Here is a 23,795-nt window from a genome sequence, read left to right on the forward strand (position 1 = left end):
TTCCCTAAAGGAAATATGTGCTACCTGAATGTGTTTAGAAATGGTGTACATGCTTTTCTCAAGATGTAATGTGGATTTATGCTGATGCTGTAGTTTTAAGTCATGGATAGTATCGCACCGATAGAGTTAAAGCCAGCTGGTGGCCAGTCAGTAGTGGTGCTCCCCAGGGCTCAGTATTAATGCCTTTATCAATGATCTGGACAAGGGGATTGAGTGCTCAAGTAATAAGTTTGCAGATGACAGTAAATTGGGTGGCAGTGTTGATCTGCTTTGATTTGCAAAGAGGTCTGGACAGGTTGGATTGATGGGTCAAGGTCAGCTGTATAGGGTTTAACAAGACCAAGTGCTGGGTCCTGCATTTGGGTCACAACAACCCCATGTAACTCTACAGGCTTGGGGCAGAGTGGCTGGTAAAGGATCTGGGAGGTGCTGGTCTGAATGTGAGCCAGCAGTGTACTCAGGTGGCCAAGAAGGGCAACAGCATCCTTGGCTGTATGACAAATAGTATGGCCAGCAGGAGTAGAAAGTGATTGTTCCCCTGTACTCAGCACTGGTGAAGTCACACCTCAAATATTGTGGTCAGTTTTGGGCCCTTCACTACAAGAAAAACGTGTGACTGTGTTCAGAGAAGGGCAACAAAGCTGATAAGGTGTCTAGAGAACAAATCTTACAAGAAGCAGCAGAGGGAACTGGGATTGTTTAGTCTGGGAAAGAGAGGGATGAGAGAAGACCTCATTAATCTCTACAACTACCTGAAAGGAGATTGTAGTAAGGTGGGAGTTGGTCCCTTCTCTCTAGTATCAGGTGTGTGATGGTTTGGGTGTTACCTGCCCCCCACACACTTAAGAAAATCACCCAGCTAGACTCAGCCAATATGGAAATCAGAGTGAAGCTTTATATTTACAGCTTAGCACAATATACAAGAAGGTATTTACAATCTATACAGCTATATACAGAAATAGGCAAGTTAAAAGTTATACAGAAACACAACAGCCCTCCCAGAAACCAGAGTCCCCAGGAGGGGCCCCCAACCTCCATTCCACCTCCTTTCCACCCCTTGACCTTCTCCCAGACTTTGCCTTACATTCAAGGTGAGTTTGGAGAATCAGCCAGGGGGATTAGGGAGCAGATGGATTAGTTACACAGACAGCAAATTAGGGAAACAAGTGCATGCAGCCAGAGCCGGAGAGCAACTGTGTTATCTATGTTTGTGTTCTTGTTTTTATACATCTCAGCAAGCCTATGAGTGAAGTAGACATCATCATTGTTTCCTTTTCACAGCCTATAATCTAGTTCTTCTCACCAAAATATCCTAGCTAGACTCAAACTAACAACAAGTTGATAGGATGAGACTGGGTGGCCTGACATTGTGTCAGAGGAGGTTTAGGTTGGGTATTAGGGAAAAATTTCTTTATGGAAAGAATGGTCAGGTATTGGAATAGGTTACCCAAGGAGATGGTAGAATCATGGTCACAGAGGGTGCTCAAGAAATACATAGGCATGACATTTCAAGACATGGTTTAATGGCCATGGTGGTGTTAGGTTGACAGTTAGTCTCAGTCTTGGAGGTATTTTCCAACCAAAACAATTCTACCATTCTATGATAAATTCTTCAATACTTTTTGCTGTTTTCAGGCATCACCAGCTCAGCCTACCCCACAAACACCAAATACAGGTGGTCGGCGAAGAAGAGCTGCCAACGAAGACCCTGATGAGAAAAGGAGAAAGTTTCTGGAGCGGAACCGTGCTGCTGCTTCCAGATGCCGACAGAAACGGAAAGTCTGGGTGCAGTCGTTGGAGAAGAAAGCCGAGGACTTGAGCTCACTAAATGGCCAGTTACAGGTATACTTACTATTTCAAGTCAAACTTGAGTACATTTTTCCATTCTTAGACAGTGACCCTGGATCAGTGGAATTTAAACTTCACAAGAAATTTCAAATATAAATGGTTTTGTAACTGGCTACTCAGGTCAGAATTGAAAATTCAGCACTAATTGCATATGGCAGTAAAATAAGAATCAAAGAAAATACTCAGATTTCAAGATGTGCAAACTTTAGGATCATACTCTTTTGTCTTTTGTTCCATTTTAAGTAACTTTCAGACTGTGATACTAACCAAAGATGACAAGATGTGTTGGAGGAAAGGCTTGTTACAAAGTAATAGCCTTGTCTTGAAAACATCTCACTCTTAATAATATGTATCACAGGCTGAGTTAGTTAAATAAGATTTGGTTTTGTTTTCTTTGGTTCTTTTTAACTTCACTTTTTTTCCTTTAAAGTGAATGTAGTGCTCGTGAAAGGTGCAAGATTGACATCACTGGAAACTGAAGGCCTCTTTTGTCCACAGAACAGGTACAGCACAGGCAGCGGCAGTGCAACTTTTACCACACTGCCCTTCCAGTGTGCATAAATCCTTTAGTGAGGGTGTACTGTAAGAGGGTAGTCTAGTTTATGTTGCAAGTCATTTTCCCACCTCATCTGAGGTTATCAATCTTGGAAAGTTGTCATGTGGACACACTTTCCCCCTTGTACAACAATCCATGACCCTTTTGTTTAAACTGCTATTAAATGTTAAAGCATACTTGCTTAATCTTTATCAGCAGCACGTGAGAATTGGCAGAAAGTATTGCTGTAAAATGAGAAGACTTAAAAGCTTTGTTTTGAAAGCTGCAGAAAGGAAGAATTATGTCATTTTCTAAATGAAGCATTCATTTAGAAAATGTAATTGAAAGTATTTTGATAATGTTAAAGTTTTATTTCTTGTTCTTTCGTCAGAGCTGTTCGCTGAGTCGACTTTATAAATCTTTTCCTTCCCACTAAAACTCCTTTTTCACGCTCTTTAATAAGAGCAAAATGTCCCAGTTTGATCAGCAGCAAAGTAGAGCACAATGAGGTTGCTTTCTGTCATGTAGTTAAAATTATAGTGTATCAGTTGTCTTCATGTTATGTCTTGAAAAATACTCAGCATCCCAAACTGTTAAAAGGAAGAAACTCCTGCCTAAGCAACACAGTATGAAACAATTTCCTGTGTCCCCAGAATCATAACACTGTGCAGCAGCATTAGTTAAATTGCTTGCAGATATGTAGTCTTCTCATACTTGTTCACAGTCTTTGGATGCGTTCCTTTAATGCAATAACAGTCTTCACTGTAAATCCATTCGTTACAAAAGAGCAACAAAGCTGGTGAGAGGCCTGGAACACAAGCCCCATCAGGAGAGGCTGAGGGAGCTGGGGTTGTTTAGCCTGGAGAAGAGGAGGCTCAAGAGTGACTTCATTGCTGTCTACAGCTACCTGAAGGGAGCTTGTAGTCAGCTGTGGGTTGGTCTCTTCTGCCAGACAACCAGCAACAGAACAAGGGGACACAGTCTTAATTTGTGCCAGGGCAGGTATAGGCTGGATGTTAAGGGAAAGTTTCTCCCAGAGAGAGTGATTTGCCATTGGAATGAGCTGCCCAGGGAGGTGGTGGAGTCATCATCCCTGGAGGTGTTCAAGAAAAGACTAGCTGAGGCACTTAGTGCTGTGGTCTAGTTGATTGGCTAGGTCTGGGTGAACAGTTGGACTGGATGATTTTGGAGGTCTCTTCCAACCTGGTTGATTCTGTAATTCTATAATACTATGATTCCATGAAAATGGTGTGTAGCACTATAGCTTATATAAACCAAGAAACAAGTGAAGGTAGACTTAGAGGAAGGAAAACAACAACAAATAAAGATTGGCTATATTTCTTTCTTTTTTAAGTGGGATAATTGCTCTTATGATGTTTTTAACTTACATGTAGCAATTGTTACAACCAAACATGATACCAAGTATGGTAGCCAAAAGTTTTCTGGTAACTAACTCAGTACTAGTGAATTCATGAAAAAGAATTGTCTTGTGGTCTGCTAAAAGCAAAATGGTTAACTGTGAAGAACAGGATGGCACATAAAGAAAATCAGGTCTCAGAGAAAGACCTAAACTGTACTTTTCGTGAAGCCATTTTTCAGTCCAGTATTTCAGTAATAGTTTTTAACTTGACAGGTCGATACACGTGGTCAGTGTAGTGGGCAGTAATGATCCCTGTTTACTTACTTTATATTTAACAACAAATGTAATAAATTTGGTGTTTTGTCTTGGTAGTTATATAGACTGAGTGTTAGTGTTTAGTAGTTCATATTTTTATATCTAAATAACCTGCTCAGCAGAATTTAACAAGACATGACATTTCTGAAAGCATGCTGAGATTTCATAGAATCAACCAGGTTGGAAGAGACCTCCAAGATCATCCAGTCCAACCTAGCACCCAGCCCTATCCAGTCAACTACACCATGGCACTAAATGCCTCATCCAATCTTTTCTTCAACACCTCCAGGAACAGCGACTCCACCACTTCCCTGGGCAGCCCATTCTAATGGCAAATCACTCATTGCATTCATTGACTTCTTTCAATGCACCTGGCAGTTTTCTTCCAATGACCATGTCAAAACTTCTGATGTCATAGTCAAGGCTTTTAAAACTGGAAGATTTTGAAGAGGTTTAATTGGCTGATGCATATATTTTGTTCTGTAGTTTTTTTCTTCTTGTAGGTTAACTTCTCTTACTTGCTGCTTTTAAGCATTTGAAGGTAATTTCGGTTTTAAGGATTATTTTTTGAAGTTTTTACTTAAGAGAAAATTTCCATCAATTTCATCATGCCTGGTTAGATTGGATGTCTTTATTCTAGGCTCTTCTACGTGAGGTTTGTTCAGTGTTCCAACCGTCTAGATTTCATTTACTGTTTGATTTTTGTGGGTTTTGTTTTCTACTCGTGTTGACTTGTTTATTTATCTTAAATTTTACATACCACATTGTGTTGCTCTGTGTCTTGCACGATGATCCTGCAGGGTGTGGAGTGCTGTATAGTGTTAGGGAAGTGTTGGCAGTGTGTGCACAGTGGCCACTCAGTCGTACTGCAGGATCAAATGCTGAAAGTCACTGTATAGTCTGTATTTGGTCCATGTTGCTTTAACAACAGGGTATTGGTAGAAGAATGGCCTCTCTTCCTCACGTGGTCACTGCAAATTTCAAAGCACCATCAGTCAAGTGGCTGTTTGTACTAATGCTGCAGAAGCTGCTTTAGGAAGGGTAAATTATGAAAGAAGCACCCATAAATTCTCGTTGTCCAAAAATAAACAGGGAAAGCAGAATTCAGTTCAACCACAGACCATCACCCTATGGGAATATAAGTCAGATTTACCTGTCTCTGGTGATAGTTTTGGTAAATATACCTCACAAATATCATCCCACCCTTGCTTGCTGAGTAAGGGTTAATCTGGTCCTACTACTACATACTCATTTTGGATCCAGGGAGAAATAGACAAAGAAGAATGCGGTGTGCACTGTGTGGTACACCTTCAGAAAAATGCAGAAAGGATCATCTGAAAAGTGGAGGGCAGGTAAAAATAGATTTGCTTTCTTCCAGAAACCTGCTTTCTAATATTAGCACATTTCCAAATGTGGGATCATAAAAATTCTCCAGCATGTGAGGTACATTTCATGGGTATTTAAGGAAATGATGCTGCCTACACTTTGCTTGGTATCTTATTAATGAGGAGGACCTTTCCAATGTGAAAACTCTGGAAAGAGTGTTTTTTCAGGAAAGGAGTGTTTTTTTTTCATGCCAGCTCTTGAAGTTTTATTCCATGTGTTTCTTGTTAGTCTGTTTTCAACATGGTAACCACATGTCAAATGACTACATGTTAACACATTTTGAATGAGATGGAAGGGCTTGCTGGTGTCACATCCATGATAAGAAACTACAATGTGCGTACGAGCTGCCTCAAACAATCCCTTTTTATTATCAGCCAGAACTGTTTTTTACTGTTAGTGTATAAATGACAACCGTGGATTGTCATTGTTCACCATGGGTGTTGGAACATTTCACATACCATGTGTCTAGCAGGCATGCTGTATTCTATTCTCAGGAACGTTTTGTGCATTGAATTGAGCGCCATTGACACAGTGTTTGTGTTGGTAACGATGCTAGCTATATATTCAATACCAATACCTCAACTTTTGGGAGTTTTAGTACAGGAATGCTGCTCTTTGTTCCTATTTTCCTCTCCCAAATCTGCTTTAATGTGTGATAATGTACTTGCTGTTTCTATTAGCAAAATTCTATTATTTATAACAGATATTAATCTACAGATTGCCTTTCCAAAAAAATTGTTGTCAATGTGAGTTTCACTTGAACAGTGACTTCACACTCCTGTGTGCTGTTTGTGTATGAAGTTCATACTTAAAATGTCGGGATGAAGGTAGACAATTGCTGAAAACCTTTTTCCTTTTTGATCAGTTCTTTCACAACAGCTCCTTTAAACTGGTAGAAGGACATTTTGCACCTTTAAACTGGCAGAAGGACGTTTCGCTCCTTTAAACTGGTAGAAGGACATTTCACTCCGTTACACTGATAGAAGGACATTTCATACCTTTATACTGGTAGAAGGACGTTTCACTCCGTTACACTGGTAGAAGGGCGTTTCGCTCCTTAACGCCGGCAGAAGGGCGTTTCGCTCCTTAACGCCGGCAGAAGGGCGTTTCGCTCCTTAACGCCGGCAGAAGGGCGTTTCGCTCCTTAACGCCGGCAGAAGGGCGTTTCGCTCCTTCACGCGGGCAGAAGGGCGCTTCGCTCCTTAACGCCGGCAGAAGGGCGCTTCGGTCCTTCACGCCAGCCGAAGGGCGTTTCGCTCCTTCACGACGGCAGAAGGGCACTTCAGTCCTTCACGACGGCAGAAGGGCACTTCGCTCCTTTACGCCGGCGGAAGGGCGTTTCGCTCCTTTACGCCGGCGGAAGGGCATTTCGCTCCTTGACGCCGGCAGATGGACGCAGACAATCTCTGACCTTGTTCTCCTGGCTGCTTCTGGACAATCTCTGTATATGCCCAGGAATTCTAGGCAGGACCTTCAGGTGCAGAGGCAGGATGTTGTGCAGTCTCAGCACGATGTCATGTTGGCCACATGGGCTGATCTCATGCAAGCATCCAGAGTCTGCTCCTGGTAACTGGCAGCAGTGGAGTTTACCAGGCAAGCAATAAGGCAGTGTGCAATAGCAGCACAGCTGGGCACAGCAAAGAGAGCATGGCAAAGAGCAGGGAAGCAAAAGCAGGTTGTTCACCTGCCTATCTCCTTTTATCAATGTGGGCCGAGATCAGTTGCCCTTTGGACACAGAATAGCCAATCAGGATGGCAGTTAGCCAAACCATACCATATTAGGCAAAGCCATAGGATCACTTTGCCCTAATTTGGGAAAAGCAAAGGCCTTGCACTAGGCAGGCACAAGCTAAGTGTGTGTACCTTACACCACAGGACCCTGGGCAGGCCAGGCTCAGTGGCTCCAGGTTCTTTTGTGTCTGTTTCCCACGCTTGCCTCTCTCGTGGAGCAGAAAAGCATGCCTAGGCAAGGCAGGACATGTATAAGCCTATTTTGGGGCTATGAGTAGGACGTTTCGCTCCTTTAAAGTGTTAGAAGGACATTGCTGGTTCTGTAGATGATCCAGAAGTGTCTCATCAGCACTTTTGTTATTTTCACCCAGCTATGTCATTTCTGTGCAGCTATCTGTTTGGCTCTTCAGTAAATAACATGGTGAGCTAAGAGGAGAGTGAAAGCTGGAGGCAAAAGTAATATGCTTTCTTAATAGTCCCAAGATTTCAGAACATGCAATAACAGCTGGACACAGCCTCAAGTTGTGCTGGGCAGGTATAGGCTGGATGTTAGGAGGAAGTTCTTGCCAGAGAGATTGATTGGCATTGGAATGGGCTGCCCAGGGAGGTGGTGGAGTCACCATCCCTGAAGCTGTTCAAGCAAAGCCTGTCTGAGGCACTTAGTGCCATGGTCTATTTGATTGGACAGGGCTGGGTGATAGGTTGGACTAGATGATGTTGGAGGTCTGTTCCAACCTCATTGATTCTGTGATCTACGTATAGAATCATAGAATCAACCAGGTTGGAAGACACCTCTAAGATCATCCAGTCCAACCGTTCACCCAGACCTAGCCAATCAACAAGACCATGGCACTAAGTGCCCCAGCCAGGCTTTTCTTGAACAGCTTCAGGGATGGTGACTCCACCACCTCCCTGGGCAGCCCATTCCAATGCCAATCACTCTCTCTGGCAAGAACTTCCTCCTAACATCTTACAGGTAGTACCTTCCTGTTTTCCAGTCAAAACAATATTATAGTCTGGTCAAAGACTGAAAATTCCCTGGAAACATATCTAGGTCTTTTTTGCTTTTCTCAGTCGGAAACTCTTTGCTTCCAACTTGGTTGATTCCATGATCCTATGGTATAGAATTGGCAGGGCTTTGGGATGGGATTCTTTCATTGCCACCTTTTTTATTTGCATTAACATTCTTCTTCGATTAGAAACCTCCATGAAATCAGGTTTATGGCTTTCTTTTCAGCTCTTGCTGTTGTTATAAATAAAAAGTTTCTAAAAGAGACATTTGACACAATAAAATGACTGAAATGTGGGAAGCAGACCTCAACGGTTGAAAAGGAGCCTGCAGGTATAAAGGCCTGATATCTTTTTTTTCTTCTAAATGGAAGGAGAAGACATACAGAAGAGGTTTTCTGTTGAAAAACTGATGGTTTAGAGAGGGTATTCATAGACTATTACTTAGGGTGTTGAAACTTAGTAAATTCCATTCTTAAAAATTGTTTTTCTTACTTTGGAATCCTTTTAGTAGTAATTCATCTCTTCCCTGACTGCATTGCCTAATTTATAGCTTCCAAGTAAATAGGTTTGGTTTTTTTTTCATGTTTTGTTTTTGTCTGAATAATTTTTGTTACAATTCAATCCTCCTGTGTTGGCTTTTGCTTTAACTTGCTCTCATTTGCATAAACATAGGTATTTACCAGTTATACCATTTGAGTGGTGTACTGTGCTAATGTACAAAGGTTCTTACAGTTAAAAGTAACTTCAAGCATCAACTGGAAAGGATTTATATTTAAAATAACCCATGAAAAGCATATAACTTGAGAAGATGTGGAGATCACAGTGTTACAGATTATGTGGTTCTCTAAATACATTGCCATTTTGCTTCTGTTTAAAGTGAAAATGTGTCTATCAAAATGCCATACCATTCTTAACTTGGATTGCCATATATGATGCAGTTAGGTGGCACTTCTCACCTATAAATATCTAAGTGCTTTACATGGAAGGTAAGTATCACTGTTCTCCATTTTACAAATGAGGAGATTGGAGATTTACAAATGATTCAGACTGGACGTGAGGAGGAAGTTGTTCAGCATGAGAGTGGTGAGAGCCTGGAATCGGTTGCCCAGGGAGGTGATTGAGGCTCCATACCTGGAGGTGTTTAAGGCCAGGCTGGATGAGGCTGTGGGCAGCCTGCTCTAGGGTAGGGTGTCCCTGCCCATGGCAGGGGGGGTGGAACTGGATGATCCTTGTGGTCCCTTCCAACCCTGACTGATTCTATGATTGTATGAGATTGAAGCACAAACAAGTAAAATGACCTTTCTCAAGGTCATCTGACAGTGGGAGAGACACAGCCTCAAAATGAACCTGGTCACTAGATTCTGCAGGTGCTGTTTTACACTTCACTACAGTGACAGCTTGCTGACATTTCAGGATTTTGTTATTATTGTCAGTATTCCCTTATACAACAAATTTATGGATGATTCCAAAAGAGAAAATCAGTGTGGAAATCTACAAACATTTTCTAAACTATTTTATGGCATATGACATTGAAAAAGTCCAAGTACAAATATAGTCACCAAAAGTCATTTTGCATTGGCCAGTTTTAGTCTTTTTAACCTGTGTTGGCTGTGGCAGGCATCTGTTAAAATGTGGGTAGAGAAATACAGCTTTACTCTGATTAGATTTCATCGCAAAGCCTTGCAGGAGAGTGTTACAGTAGCTGGATCGCATGAGCGAGACTTTCTGTAGAGTCTGCATCTGCAAACTGAAAAACACGTGTTGTATTTTGCAAAAAAAGCATTTCCCAGTTCAAGAAAATCATAACTTAGGCATGTTTCAGCTAATATTTACATATTCTAATATTTATATATTCTGAAACAAATGTATACATTTTTGCAGTACATACGAAATGGAAACTTACTGTATTTTATTTGCCCCTAAATGAACAACTGAAAATCCTATAAAACTTAATACTTACCTTCAAAATGGGTGTAGATTGAGCCTGGTAAAGTGCATAACTTTCTTCTCCTTTAGAATGAAGTCACCCTGCTGAGAAATGAAGTGGCACAGCTGAAACAGCTTCTTCTGGCTCATAAAGATTGCCCTGTAACTGCCATGCAGAAGAAATCTGGCTATCATAGTGAGTAATGTTCCATTACCTATAGCCTGAGGCTGCATCAATGAAATACTGCCAAAGTGCACTGGATGAACATTAAAATTGAGAAATGCAGTTCTAATATTGCATTAAAGATTATTTTTTTATTTTGATCTCAAAGGTTATTAGAAGGAAGGCATGAATATGTGATATTTAGAGATATGCTTACATTCCTCCTGTTAAAGTGTTGCCTACCGTTGAAGGGTTTATGTTGTTTTAATAAATGCATATGATAATTAGGAGTTAAGGACTATTGATTACTACACCTGCTTTGGAAAATATAATTAGAGTATTAAGAGGACATGAAAAACCATTTTTTATACTTAGCCTAGCACTGTGAAAGGTCCTTGTGGTTTTTTTTTTCTTCTTCATAATGAGATTTCAGTGGAGGTAGTACAACAGCTGTCCTCATTTACCATAAGATCCAGGATCAGTCAAGCCATTAAAATAATCAGATGCAGGTTCGTGGCTGCTACTGTACAATGTCTTCTAGGTTGTTTTGATTTCCACAGCAGCTACTTTTCTGTAAACAGGGCATTTTTAAGAAGCAGTTCTGTTAACTGAAAGGAATAGGGTTTCAGTAGCATTTTTTTTTCTCATATACATTTTTATTTAAACTCTGCTCATTTGATTATTTCTCTTTTTTTATCCTTCCAGCATTTTAAAGGTTAATTATGTTTTTCTGACTTGTAACTTCCTTTTTGGATATGATACGCAGTGCCAGAACCAGCTGCTGCTGCTGCTGTAGAATAAATGGCCAATTTTGTCCATTGTACACAAATTTGTTACAAATAACTGAGCTGGGAATGCATTAGGCAACATTCATAATATATAACCCACAGCTTTCGTTTTTTATGATTTAGTGATATTTCAGGATATTTGTAAATGTGAAGATTGTTTCTGCCATATGTAGCCACTTCATTTTAATTTGCCAGTGTCAGTAATTCAAGAGAATAAAGAAACATTTTGTACTGCATGCAAACAGATCCTCAGGTGCTCGCGATAAAACTTAATGGCCACCATCTTTACTTGTAGTCATTGTAAGCAATTTCATCAGAATGGGCAATATTTTTTAATTTAAAAGATTCAGGAGATTTAGCAAGTCTCTATTGCCCATATATATTTAGAATCCTGATTTTGTCAGGTTTGAGTTTATAAATCTTGGTCCTTTGATCTCCAGTCATTTTGACAAGATGGAAAATAGCATCCTGGAGTAAATTGGAACAGTATAGAAATATGTTTGGGATTTATATTAACAATGATTGCTGCAAGGATGAGGCCATTATGGCTCCCATCTGACAGAACACCATAATTTGATATGCAAGCTACTAGAGGATAACATTATGCACACAAGGGGGTTTTTGTTGTTGGTTTGTTGTTGGGTTTTTTTGTTTTTTGAAGAACCCAAACTGTAGGTCTGATGGTTTGGGTGTTCCCCACCCCCCCCACTTTAGAAATCACCCAGACTAGTCTCAGCCGGGTCTGGGAATATAAATGAAGCTATTTATTTACAGCTGGCACAATATACAAGCAGATATTTACAGTATATACAGTTATAGACAGAAATATACAAGGTAAAAGGTAAGACAGAAACACAACTCCCCTCCCAGAAACCTGAGTCCCCAGCAGGGGCTCTCAACCACCCCTGCACCTTCCCCCTGCCCCTCTCAACCTTACCCCAGTCCTAAAGAAGAATAGAGGTTCAGCCAAGAGGTTAAGAAGCAAAGGTGAGTGGAAGGTGAGGTTAGGAAATCATAGAATCATAGAATCAGCCAGGTTGGAAGAGACCTCCAAGATCATCCAGTCCAACCTATCACCCAGCCCTAACCAATCAACTAGACCATGGCACTAAGTGCCTCAGCCAGTCTTTTCTTGAAGACCCCCAGGGACGGTGCCTCCACCACCTCCCTGGGCAGCCCATTCCAATAGGGAGATGCAGCTCAGTCAGTGCCCAGCCAGAGAGTGAGACAAAATGGCAAGGGTGTTATCTAATGTTTTCCTTTCTTCTTCAGCAAGACTCTGAGGGGAGTAGACATCACCATTGTTTTCCTTTCACAGCCTATGATCTAGTTCCTCTCACCAAAACATTCTACCCTGCTTCAAACTAGCACAGTAGGTTTCTTGAATTTTGATGTTTTGATTATGTTTGTTCCTGAACTGGCATGAAAAAACACAAAGCCTTAAACTGGCAAGCTGGCTGCATCCTAAAGATCTCTTAGTTGAAGAATTAACAAATGGCCTGGTTCATAATAATTATTTTCTGCCCTCAGAATAGGGCTGTAATGTTCCAAATTCAGAGAAGAGTGCAAACCAAGCAAGAACTAAACTGCTACTAAGTGGAAAAAGCCTACATTTAGAACAAAAATAATAGTAAGCAAGGTGATTGGAGTCACAGCTTACCTAGTTTCTTGGAAAGTCTCCTCAAAGGAAAAGTTTAGCATGAGTGGCAGTTACAATGCTGTCCCTCTGAAAGGATTTTATCACATTATCTCCATGTAAATATTGTTAGGAAAGCCTGCTGGCTAAGTGACAGAGCCACAGTACAATTTATGTGAGGCAGAAATTGATTCAGCTAATATTTTCATGGAAATGGTGTTCATAGAAAGTATTTTTAAATAAACATATTATCTTCATCAAGTAATTTAAGTTGAATTGCTTCCAAAAAAAATGTATTGAGTGGTTTTACAGTCTGTGGAGAAAATTGAAGACAACAGATTAAAGAGCTCCTGCAGTGCTGGGTATCATGTGCTGCTGAGACAGTGCTAGTTTATATCATGTAGACCATGTTTTAACAGCTAAAAGTCCACAGTTTAATGGGGGTTTATGGATGATGTACTTTAATGGGCACAAATAATGCATTGCTTTTCAGGGCATTTTAGACACTTACTTCCACATATCTTTTAAGATCTTTCGAATTTCCCAGGCATATTTTTGTCTCAGGCCAGATTTTTCTTCTAAAATTGTTCTGGGGATCTCTTTTTTTTTCCCCTTAATTTGAATGTGTTGTGTCCAATTCAAAAAAAGGGTGTCATCAGGACAGAGAAAGCAGAAATATGGTTATTGCACTTGGAGGGACTATGGATGAATTGCTTTTGCAGTGTTTGAGATTTCAGCTAGTTTAAGCTTTTTTTCCTAGAGAAGGGAATGCATCTTTAAACTCAGGGAGGGAGGGGAAAGTGCCATGCACAGGGGAAATCTAAATGCCATTCATTTATTTTTTTACTTCAGCTCTTCTGTACAACATTATGTCTAAAAGTCTTCTGCAGTTCTCCTGTATTTTCTTAGTTTTTTTTCTGGCCTTGGAGCAGGAATATGGTGAAAACTTGACAAGAAGATGCAGCAGTGAAATCAGAGTTATGGAGAAAAAAATATGATTTAAAAAAGGATCACAGGTCACAGGATGCTAATTGTTGCTAAAAAGCAATTAGTTCTCTCCAGTCCCTCTGTGGTGTGACCAGTACAGCTGAAGGGTTTTTGGCTGAGCACCTGTTAACTGACAATATTTGTAGATCTGTTTCCTGCACTGATAGCCACAGGGTAATACAAAAAGTGGCATGAACAGAGTGATGCTGTCAAGCAGGGAGGCAGGGCAAGAGGGCACAAAATACAGAGTTCCTCTATTTTTATAGGGGGCTAGACAGAAAGTGGGAATGGACTAAACATTACACCTGGAATAATGTTCAGGCCCACCCCCAGGGAGGAATCAGGAGGACCTGGGGTCAGGGTCAAGACCACTCTCCCAGGAGGGTTAACCCTTTACAGCTGGTGGTGCTTCCTTTTGCCCTTCTCTCACCGTGTTACAGAGGTAACCCAGTGTAGTTGTTGGGAAGGCAGGTGGTCAAGAAATAAAAGGCATCTTAAGAGCTCCCTTGTCTAGTCTACTATGTGAATTACTTACTAGTTAGCTAGGTGTTGCTAAAGAGCAATTAGTTCTCTCCAGTCCCTCTGTGGTATGACCAATACACCTGAAGAGTTTTTGGCTGAGCACCTGTTAACTGACAATATTTGTAGATCGATTTCCTCTCCTGCAAAAATTCTGTCAGGTGGGTTAAATAAAAAGAAATAAAATTAAGTAAACCCTGGAATTAAAAATGACTTACAGTTTAATTACTTTTCAAGCAATCAAGGTTGTTTTGGCCTAGGCAGTACACCCAAGTACTCACAGGATCACAGGATGTTAGGGGTTGGAAGGCACTTAAGGAGATCATTGAGTCCAGCTCCCCTGCCGCAGGAGGACCACACAATCTAGTACAGATCAGAGAAGAATGCATCTGGATGGGCCTTGAAAGCCTCCAGAGAAGGAGACTCCACAACCTCTCTGGGGAGCCTGTTCCAGTGCTCTGTGACCCGTACAGTAAAGAAGTTCCCCCTTGTGTTGAGGTGGAACCCCATGTGCTGCAGCTTACACCCATTGCTCCTTGTGCTATCACAGGACAGTATTTTTTAGACAGAAATAGAGGACTTTTGCTTGCTTACCCATTCTGACCTCACTGTTCTTTTGGAGAAGCAGTCGATAATATCAGCGTTGGATTTAGGCTTCAGAGGTGTGTTCTGTTAGCATGCATGGAGTTGCTCAAGATCTTAGTGACTCAGTTTGCTAATGTAATGAATTTTCCTACCCATAGCTAGCATGTCCTCATAAACCTCAGTACATCATCAACTTAATCCCCTCATCATTTGTTCATGTTTAGTGTTCTGTTTTACTTGCTCCTGCTTTTCTGTGGAAAGGAGGCTCTGATACCACAGTGCTTATCATCTTTCAATGTGTCATCATTCCTATGCCCTCTTCCCCTGGACAACTTCTGAATTTGTAAGCCAATCTCAAGCAAATCTGAAAGGGATTGCAAAGACAAGTCTAGAGAAAACCAATCTTTGTTTCATTGCTATGACACATGCAGTAGTTCATGCTTCTTCTGGCTATGTTGGTGTCTCTGTCTCGTTACATTACGCAAATAGCAGTCTTTTAAGAGCGACTTAAGTATTCCATCTGTATGTTGAGTTGAAGTGGATAAAGTCAATGGATAAAACTGGGGGGGGGGGGAAAGTAGCACAGATACAAAAAAGTTGTAATTAAAGTTGGTGTTCATACTTTTAAGTGAAAAACAGCAGTAGGCTTATTTTCTTTCTTGTTTTTTTTTTAGTCTTGAGCTCTGCTTTTTGCTTGACACTGTCAAGTTATAATGTCTTGCTTAACTTGGGCAATTCTGGGGGAAAAGGATAATTTTAGTATGCCTAGGATGTCCAGGCAAGAAAGGCATTTTAAATCGTGCTTATGTTGTAGATTCTAGCTTTGCACAATGAGAATTATTCTTTAATCTGATTGTTCTGTCATGACTTCAAGTGCAGTAAATAGCATACGTTAAAAATGTAAAGGAAATCCCTGTAGCACCAAGACCTCCAGTAGCATTTTCAATCTATAAGCAGTACTTACTGAAGAAAAGACTGACTGAGGCACTGGACACAGCCTTAGGCTGCGCCAGGGGAGATTTAGGCTCGAGGTGAGGAGAAAGTTCTTCACTGAGAGAGTCATTGGACACTGGAATGGGCTGCCCGGGGAGGTGGTGGAGTCGCCGTCCCTGGGGCACTTTAAGGCAAGGTTGGACGTGGCACTTGGTGCCATGGTCTAGCCTTGAGCTCTGTGGTAAAGGGTTGGACTCGATGATCTGTGAGGTCTCTTCCAACCCTGATGATACTATGATACTATGATATGATACTTAGTGCTGTGGTCTAGTTGACTGGATAGGGCTGGGTGATAGGTTGGACTGGATGACCTTGGAGGTCTCTTCCAACCTGGTTGATTGTATGATTCTGTGTGGGCATTCTTCACTAGAATTAGGCACAGTACCCACCAGCTGATATACTAGGCAGGAAATGGGAGACTTTTAATCGCCACTTGGGAGGTGAAAAACGTTTGTTACCTGAATATTCCGTACAGCAGTACATATTTTTTGCTAACCAAGTAGTATTTTCTTTACCAAACGAAAACAAAATTATTTTGCAATTGGAAGTTCTTCCCAGAGAGAGTGATTTGCCATTGCATTGGTCTGCCCAGGGAGGTGGTGGAGTTGGCGTCCCTGGAGGTGTTTAAGAAGAGACTGGGTCTACAACTACCCAAAAGGAGGTTCTAGCCAGGTGGGGGTTGGTCTCTTCTGCCAGGCAACCAGCCACAGAACAAGGGGGCACAGTCTCAGGTTGTGCCGGGGGAGGTCTAGGCTGGATGTTAGGAGGAATTTCTTGCCAGAGAGAGTGATTGGCATTGGAATGGGCTGCCCAGGGAGGTGGTGGAGTCACCATCCCTGGAGAAAAAGAAAAGCCTGGCCGAGGCACTTAGTGCCATGGTCTAGTTGATTGGACAGGGCTGGGTGCTAGGTTGGACTGAATGATCTTGGAGGTCTCTTCCAACCTGGCTGATTCTATGATTCTATAATACTGTGAATTTTAATTATTTAGGCCATGATTGCTTTTACCTGGGACCAGGTGGGGTACATCTGGGGGAAAAAAAAAAACACCAAAACATTCATTATTCTTCTTCAGCTGCAGATAAAGATGACAGTTCAGAAGACATATCAGTGCCAAGCAGTCCACACACAGAAGCTATTCAGCACAGTTCTGTCAGCACTTCCAACGGCGTAAGCTCAACTTCCAAGGCAGAAGCAGTGGCCACCTCCGTTCTCACCCAGATGGCAGACCAGAGCACAGAGCCGGGCCTCTCCCAGATCGTCATGGCGCCTCCCTCCCAGTCACAGCCTTCAGGAAGTTGATTAAAAAGTTGCATTGCTTCAGTTTCTTAGATACACATTTGTGACTTTAAAGGGAAATCAGCAAAAGACCAGTCTCCATCTGGGAGAAATTGTAGCTTAAAGTTACTCTGTTTTTTTTAAAGTCCACCTTAAATTTGGCTTTAACGATTGGCAGGTGAAGCTGAGACAGAACACCAGTTCTAGTCCCTTTGCAGAAGACATTTTTGTTTTCCAAGTATTAGTTTTACTAGTTCTTTTTTGTGCTTAACGTGTAAAGTGTGTGTACAGTACAATGTGGTTATTTCATTTTTAATTGGTATTATTTGAACAAACATTGGGGTGAATTACTAAAGGTCATCCCCAAGACTGTGATAGTAATGTTATGTGACATTTTTATACCAAAGTTCTGCATAGTCCCTATTGACTTTGTAACGTGAGCAAGGTCATAAAGCACTAGGCAAGAGAAAGACAGTAACAGTAAATTTGCTTTTAGTCTTTTTGCCTTTTTGTTGTTTTTGCACATCATGAGAGGAAGAACATTGGGAGGAAAAAACCATTGGGGTTGTTCTGTGTATAGCATTTTGGTTGGCTTTTTAACTGTTGGGGGGTTTAATTTGTTTAATAGGGCCAGTACAGTATATGAGATACAGTACTCTTATGCACATACCTATCCTAGATGAAGATCATTACTAAACAGATTTGATTTTTAAGAAGAATTATTTTAAATTGATGTCAGGTGTTACTTTTTTTTTTCTCCCCCCTCCAACACTTTAATTCTGAGGGGAGGAGAGCTTTATTTCTCCAGTCAGAATAGGATATCTCCAATTAACCCTTTGTTGCAAGGCTGAAGCCACTAAATGTTTTGTTAAATACAGGGTTATCAAATATGGAATAGTAGGGTTGATATTTTGTGAGTTTTTGAGTTGCAAACTTCAAAGAGTTTACACTCATGGGTTTGGATGCCGGAAAAGCCTAAAAACAAACCTTCTTCAGACAACTCGAGACTTTTTTGTTTTGTCATTGTCTTGTATTTGCAGGCTAACTTGTACTTAATTCTTGTGTAAGCACTGTCATCTTTTAGTAGCAAAAAATTTGATACCTTTCTTGTGTGTGTGTTTGGGGGGGGGGGGGGAAACAAACAAACAAAAGAATCAGTATCTACCGTATCTTGGAAACAATGTAATTATAACGTGGTGTGTGTGGTGTGTGCGTGAGAATGGTTCAGTAGTTAATGCCAGCAGTCTTTTGCTTGAATGTTTAAAGATGCCTTCAATGTGATGCTGGCTGATAGGTGATTGCAGTTTTAAACTGTTATTTACTGTGCAAACTTGGATAACTAACATTCCATGATGTAGTTTGTTTCTGATGAGATGATTGTACGTTACACTTTTTTTTCCCCCCCCCTCATTATCCAATCATCTGTAGGATATTGAGGGTATTTTTTGGGTTTGGTCTTGTTTTTTAAATGTGCCATTATCTATTTTGATTCTGTACTCATGTTCAAAATACAGTACAATATTTTACAATAGATTAAGTTGTTTAAAAACAAACAAAAAAAACAAACAAACAAAAAAAGTAGATGTGTGCTTTCAGGTCAGAAAACTTTGTATAATAGCAAAAACAGATGCATAGTAGCAACTGGCAGTAAAGCAGGATTCCATTATGTATATAACAAAGATTTAATGCATTTATAATGGGTTGTGTAGTTCATTTGCTCTTCCTTCTCCACACTATACTATGTGTTTTTAAGTGTCGGTGCCATCAGGTTTCTATTTGATTCAGTTTGAAATCGAAAAATGTAATTGATGCACAGGAAAACAAAATTCATTTCTACAATATATATACAACCATGCTATAATTAAAACTGAACAAAGAAGTATCTTAAGTCATCTATGTATCATTGCAGGGCTTTAAGCATGAAAATAATAGGGGTTTAAAATATTTTGTATTTTAAAACTAAGAAAGTTGAGTTGATAACCTCATGCATTTAAAAGTCTTACTTTCCCAGTCTCAAGATCAAAAGCTGTAACCATTATTGAACATTTCCAGGTGGTGGAATGCAATGGACCTCTGGTGAGAAGGGAATTAACTGCAAAGGCACAAAATGTGAATTCTGCAAGAAAGCTATACAGTCACTTTTCATTGTAGTTTTGGTGGACTAGATAAGGCCTCATTGATTCTACTATGATTTGCTCTCCTAAACACAAAGGCTTTTAAATCATATTTATGTAAGTGGAGGTTTTTTTTAATGACAAAACTGTCACGCTTGTAAAGTAAGTCTACATAAGTGTATAGGAGACGTGTAAACAGTTAATGAATTTAAACAGTGGGGCTGGCAAAAGAACCATTACAATCTGTGTTCAGCAAATAGAGCAAAGTTATTAGTCGTACTACCATGGGTTCCGTTTTGAGACGTATGTCACACTACTTCTGTACTTAGCATTTTGGGTCTTTACATTTGACATGTTTCACAAACTGTACTGTTTTATTTTATGTGCAGTTTGCATGAGTAAGTCATCAAAGAGAATAAAATCTATCTTTAAGTTATGTTCCTATTTTAATGAAATTATAATTGTTCTAAAAGGCAGCACTGTCGTCAGACTTCTTTCTTCGAACTTGAAATGATCAGCGTTTTTCTGGAAGTCATTCATGTGATGTCAAGGTAATGTTATGTAAAGAAGAATACATATGGTTCTTTAGAAAACAAGACAAATTCCAGCAGCTTTGTATCCTTAGTTCCAGGAGCCCAAGGTAACCCACAGATAAAGGAGCTCATAAACATACTTGGGTGATCCCAGATGTTGCTCAGCTATTTCTGGTTGCCCTGAGTTCTGTAGGAAGAGCTGTGTGTGTAATCAGAATTTCCAGCTAACTTTCAGTTATCTTACCTTATTAGACATGAGGTAAGGAACTAACAGCTATAGTCAGATGGACAGGACACAGTTGTGTTGTGAAAGGTTGAGGGGACAAAAACCATGCCCTTATACTTGGTTTTTGGAATATTAAAAATGGTTTATGCTTATTTATGAATGTTTGAAACAAAACCAGAGTGGCACATTCTGTTCTATCAGCATTTGAAAATCACTTGAGAGAACCCTGATAGAGAGGCTTTGAAGGAAATGCAGAGGGCAGAATTGCTGTGAACTTTCATTTATTGAATGTTTTGACCAAAGGAAATTAAACTGCATGCAACTTTGAGCCCAAAGTGAGAATAATGCCAAAGGTTTTTTGTTGCTTCATTATGTCCTTTCTCTGAGTATAGGAGCTCTATGCTTGTTACTCCAGGGGAAAACCAGAGGCTGTATAACAGGGCAGCTGGGAGGGAGGGAAAACTAACCCACCTTTAATGCCTACACTGTGAAAAGCCTTGGTTTTACATCTATCCAGTCAAGCTTTTTCTCTTTAAAATGCTAATAGAGGCTGGGCAAAGAAAGGTATTACACTGATGGAAGAAGAAGACAGAAGTGTTGGATGAGCGGCGCTTCCAGCTACCAGGACTACAGAAGTAATTTGCTTAGAGACAGACACAAACATTTTTATTGGTCATCATAAATGGTAATGAGGAGAAAACATAGTGAAATTAAGTGCATCCTAATAAAGTAAGGTATGTTAAATTGCACTGAAGGAAACTTCAGCAGTGCTGCTTGACATGATTAATATACTCATGACAATGTGTCTAATGAAGGTTGTTTGCATTTATGTGCTGCCTGTTGCTTCCCTCAGCAGAGAAATTATTTGAACTGTGCTCATGTGCATTGCAGAACAGCAAGTAGAAGATTAGCTTACAGTAGTCTTTACATTTAATTATAATCAGCACTGATACAGCTATGGTGTATTTTAACTTGTGTCTTTTGTAACACTGGATAGCATAGTTGTGAAGTAGTTTGGATTTTCAGGGGGTTATATTCTTTAATAGTAAGCCTCTTGTAATTTTCCCTTTTAATAACTTCCCCCCCCCCCCCTTTTTTTTTCTTCAGAGAAATTAAGATCGTGACTTTTCTCTTCCTTCATTTTCTTCCTCTTCAAAATATTTTTGTGTGATGAGCCCCTGAAAGTGCTTACACATTTAGAATGGTATTTCTTCTTTTTGCATGTTGAATTCTTGGTCGCGTTAAGTCACTGCAGCAAGCTTTCAAGAAGTTATTCAAGAAAGGAATTTCTGCATGCTGTATATTTTCAGCTAAAATAGGTATGAGAATGTTTACATCTTCCTAGAACAAGATCTATTACTCAACAAGTCTGAAAGGGCATCCTGAATCTCCAGTATGGAAGTTCTAGTGTTACAGCAATTTCATGAGTGCAGGCTGTGTGCTGATGGCTTCACCAGCAAAGGCTGGAGCACAAACCCTATGAGGAGAGGTTGAGGGAGCTGGGGTTGTTTAGCCTGGAGGAGGCTCAGAGGTGACCTTATTGCTGTCTACAACTACCTGAAGGGAAGTGGTAGCCAGGTAGGGTTGGTCTCTTCTGTCAGGCAACCAGCAACAGAACAAGGGGACGCAGTCTGAAGTTGTGCTGGGGGAGGTCTAGGCTGGATGTTAGGAGGAAGTTCCTCACAGAGAGAGTGATTGGCATTGGAATGGGCTGCCCAGGGAGGTGGTGTAGTCTCCGTCCCTGGAGGTGTTCAAGAAAAGCCTGGCTGAGGCACTTAGTGCTATGGTCTGGTTGACCAGACAGGGCTGGGTGCTAGGTTGGACTGGATGATCTTGGAGGTCTCTTCCAACCTGCTTGATTCTATGGTTCTATGATTCAAGTGCAACTACCTTCCAAAAGAATGTGTAGCTTCCTAGGTGTGGGGTTAGCTATCTGAGGACATGGCTGTCAATAGAATATCAGGACACTTAAACTTGATCTTATTGATGTCATTGTTTTAAATCTTGCTCCACCCCTCTTTTGTTACCATTTTCAGAATGATGCTCTTTTCTTTGTTCTGAGCACTCAGTTTCCTGTTCAGTTTTGGGGAAAAGGAGGGAGAGGACCAGAAGGTTCTTTTTTTTTTTAATTTAAATGAACTATTTATCATTTAATCTGGAAATAAGCACTTAAATCTGAAAAGTATTATTATGCAAGTACATTTATTACTATAAATCTTAAGCTAAAGAAACAGGAGCATGAGCTCCATCAATTGATTTGAGATGGTAATAAGCATAGAATGTGCAAAGCAGCTTGAAGCAGAGAGGGACTCATTCTTCTAGGAAATTTGTTTTTAATACCAGACCCAGAGCAGAGAGTGGGTATTTGTAGCCACTTTGGACAGCAAGTTGTAGTCATCTTAAAATTAATGAGCTTAAAGGACAGTACTCTGTGGCTTAAGGAGATCTGTCAGTGTTAGAGTGGGAAGATGAGCTTCACATAGATACCTTCAGAGGAACAGATTACAGGTAACCAGGTTTCTCTCTCCTAACTTGCCTAGGGCTAGCTTAATACATCAAAGTACAAACATGAGCTATTACAATTCCATTTAATATCATCTATCCCCAGGTGAAGTGAATGCAATGAATGCAAGTCTGATAGGTGTGTTTAGCTGCCCTGAAGACAAAAGTTAACATCTTTGGTTTTTTTCTATTGCCTAAGAAGTCCCTGCCCTTATTTTGCTGCAAGCTAGTATTGACATGATACATAAATAGTATTCTCCTCCCTCTAGCTGAATCACTTATTCTAGACCATTACAGAAGGGAAAAAAATCCTGTCTTTGATAAATTGCTGGGCTGATCCATTTTAAGAAACTGAATTATTCAAAAAACCTACTAATCAGTTTATGTTTAAAAATAAAATAGGAAATTACATCCATGTCCTACATCTAGGATCCTAATCAAGGGAAAAGGCAGATAAGTAAAAAGAGAATGAGCCCTCTGCTTCAGCAGCAAACAAAATAAATTGCCTTTCTGAATAAATTGAGGAAATGAAATGGAGGGGGTAGGGGGGGAGAAGTCCACCCCATTTGCCCACTATTCCATCTGAACTAGAAGGTGCTGTATTTCACATCTCAATTACAGCAGTCCTTTCCTTCGACACCCTCTGACACGGAGATGCATTCTGTGATGATCTATTTCTTCAAAACGTTTACAGGGATGTTAGAAACGTTTTGATCTCTCTTGAGGTAAGTGGTATAAACCCCCTGTTATTCATGGCTGTGCGGTGAGCAAGATCCTCTTCAAGGTGATATAGCACATAGTAGAGTCACTGCAGTTGTCTCTAAAACAGCAGCAAACTTTCTAGTCGGCATGGCTATGATTTCAAAACAAGTAAAAGGCTAATATTTCAGCTCTTCTTGTTTTCAGTCCTCCCTTTCAGCAGAATGGCTTTAAAGGGAAAACGTTTTTTGCTGAAGAAACAGATAATCCTTGTAAATGCCACACAGATGCTGTGTGTTTCACTGAATGATAGGAACACTTCAAACACTTGATCATTTCTGTTGAATATTTAATGAATCTCAAGCTATTATGCTTACAATTTATCACTTGGACATGTATGTGAATATATAAAAGGTTTCTTTATGATGCCTCTGTTTACCCCAACTTTTTAGAGCTCTGATTCTAATAGGGCTTAACTCTTCTTTTTTTTTCCTACTGCAAATTATGCAGCACTCTATGCAAGATGGTTGCTGGCTGTAAATCTTTGAGATACATTTCCAGTCACCACACAACCAGATTGCTATTTCTGAGTTGTCAGCATAGTTGTCTGTGTCACTTCTGCCTATCACAGGCTACAGCACTGGATTCTTTGGAATGTAAA

General features: G+C 40.4%; 1 protein-coding gene across 7 annotated transcripts in view; it reads left to right on the top strand.

Moving 5' to 3' along the window:
* The window catches only part of ATF2 (activating transcription factor 2), a 56,714-nt gene extending 37,064 nt beyond the window's left edge, over positions 1-19,650 (top strand). For all 7 annotated transcript variants that reach the window (XM_064162272.1, XM_064162265.1, XM_064162249.1 and 4 more), the window contains 3 exons: positions 1,636-1,842; positions 10,203-10,308; positions 16,858-19,650. In XM_064162272.1, coding sequence (XP_064018342.1) covers positions 1,636-1,842; positions 10,203-10,308; positions 16,858-17,084 — 540 coding nt within the window. In that variant the 3' untranslated portion in view covers positions 17,085-19,650. The remainder of the gene's footprint in view (positions 1-1,635; positions 1,843-10,202; positions 10,309-16,857) is intronic.
* The last annotated feature ends 4,145 nt before the right edge of the window (positions 19,651-23,795 follow it).

Source organism: Pogoniulus pusillus, chromosome 2 (assembly GCF_015220805.1).
Source record: "Pogoniulus pusillus isolate bPogPus1 chromosome 2, bPogPus1.pri, whole genome shotgun sequence".
NCBI lineage: Eukaryota > Metazoa > Chordata > Aves > Piciformes > Lybiidae > Pogoniulus > Pogoniulus pusillus.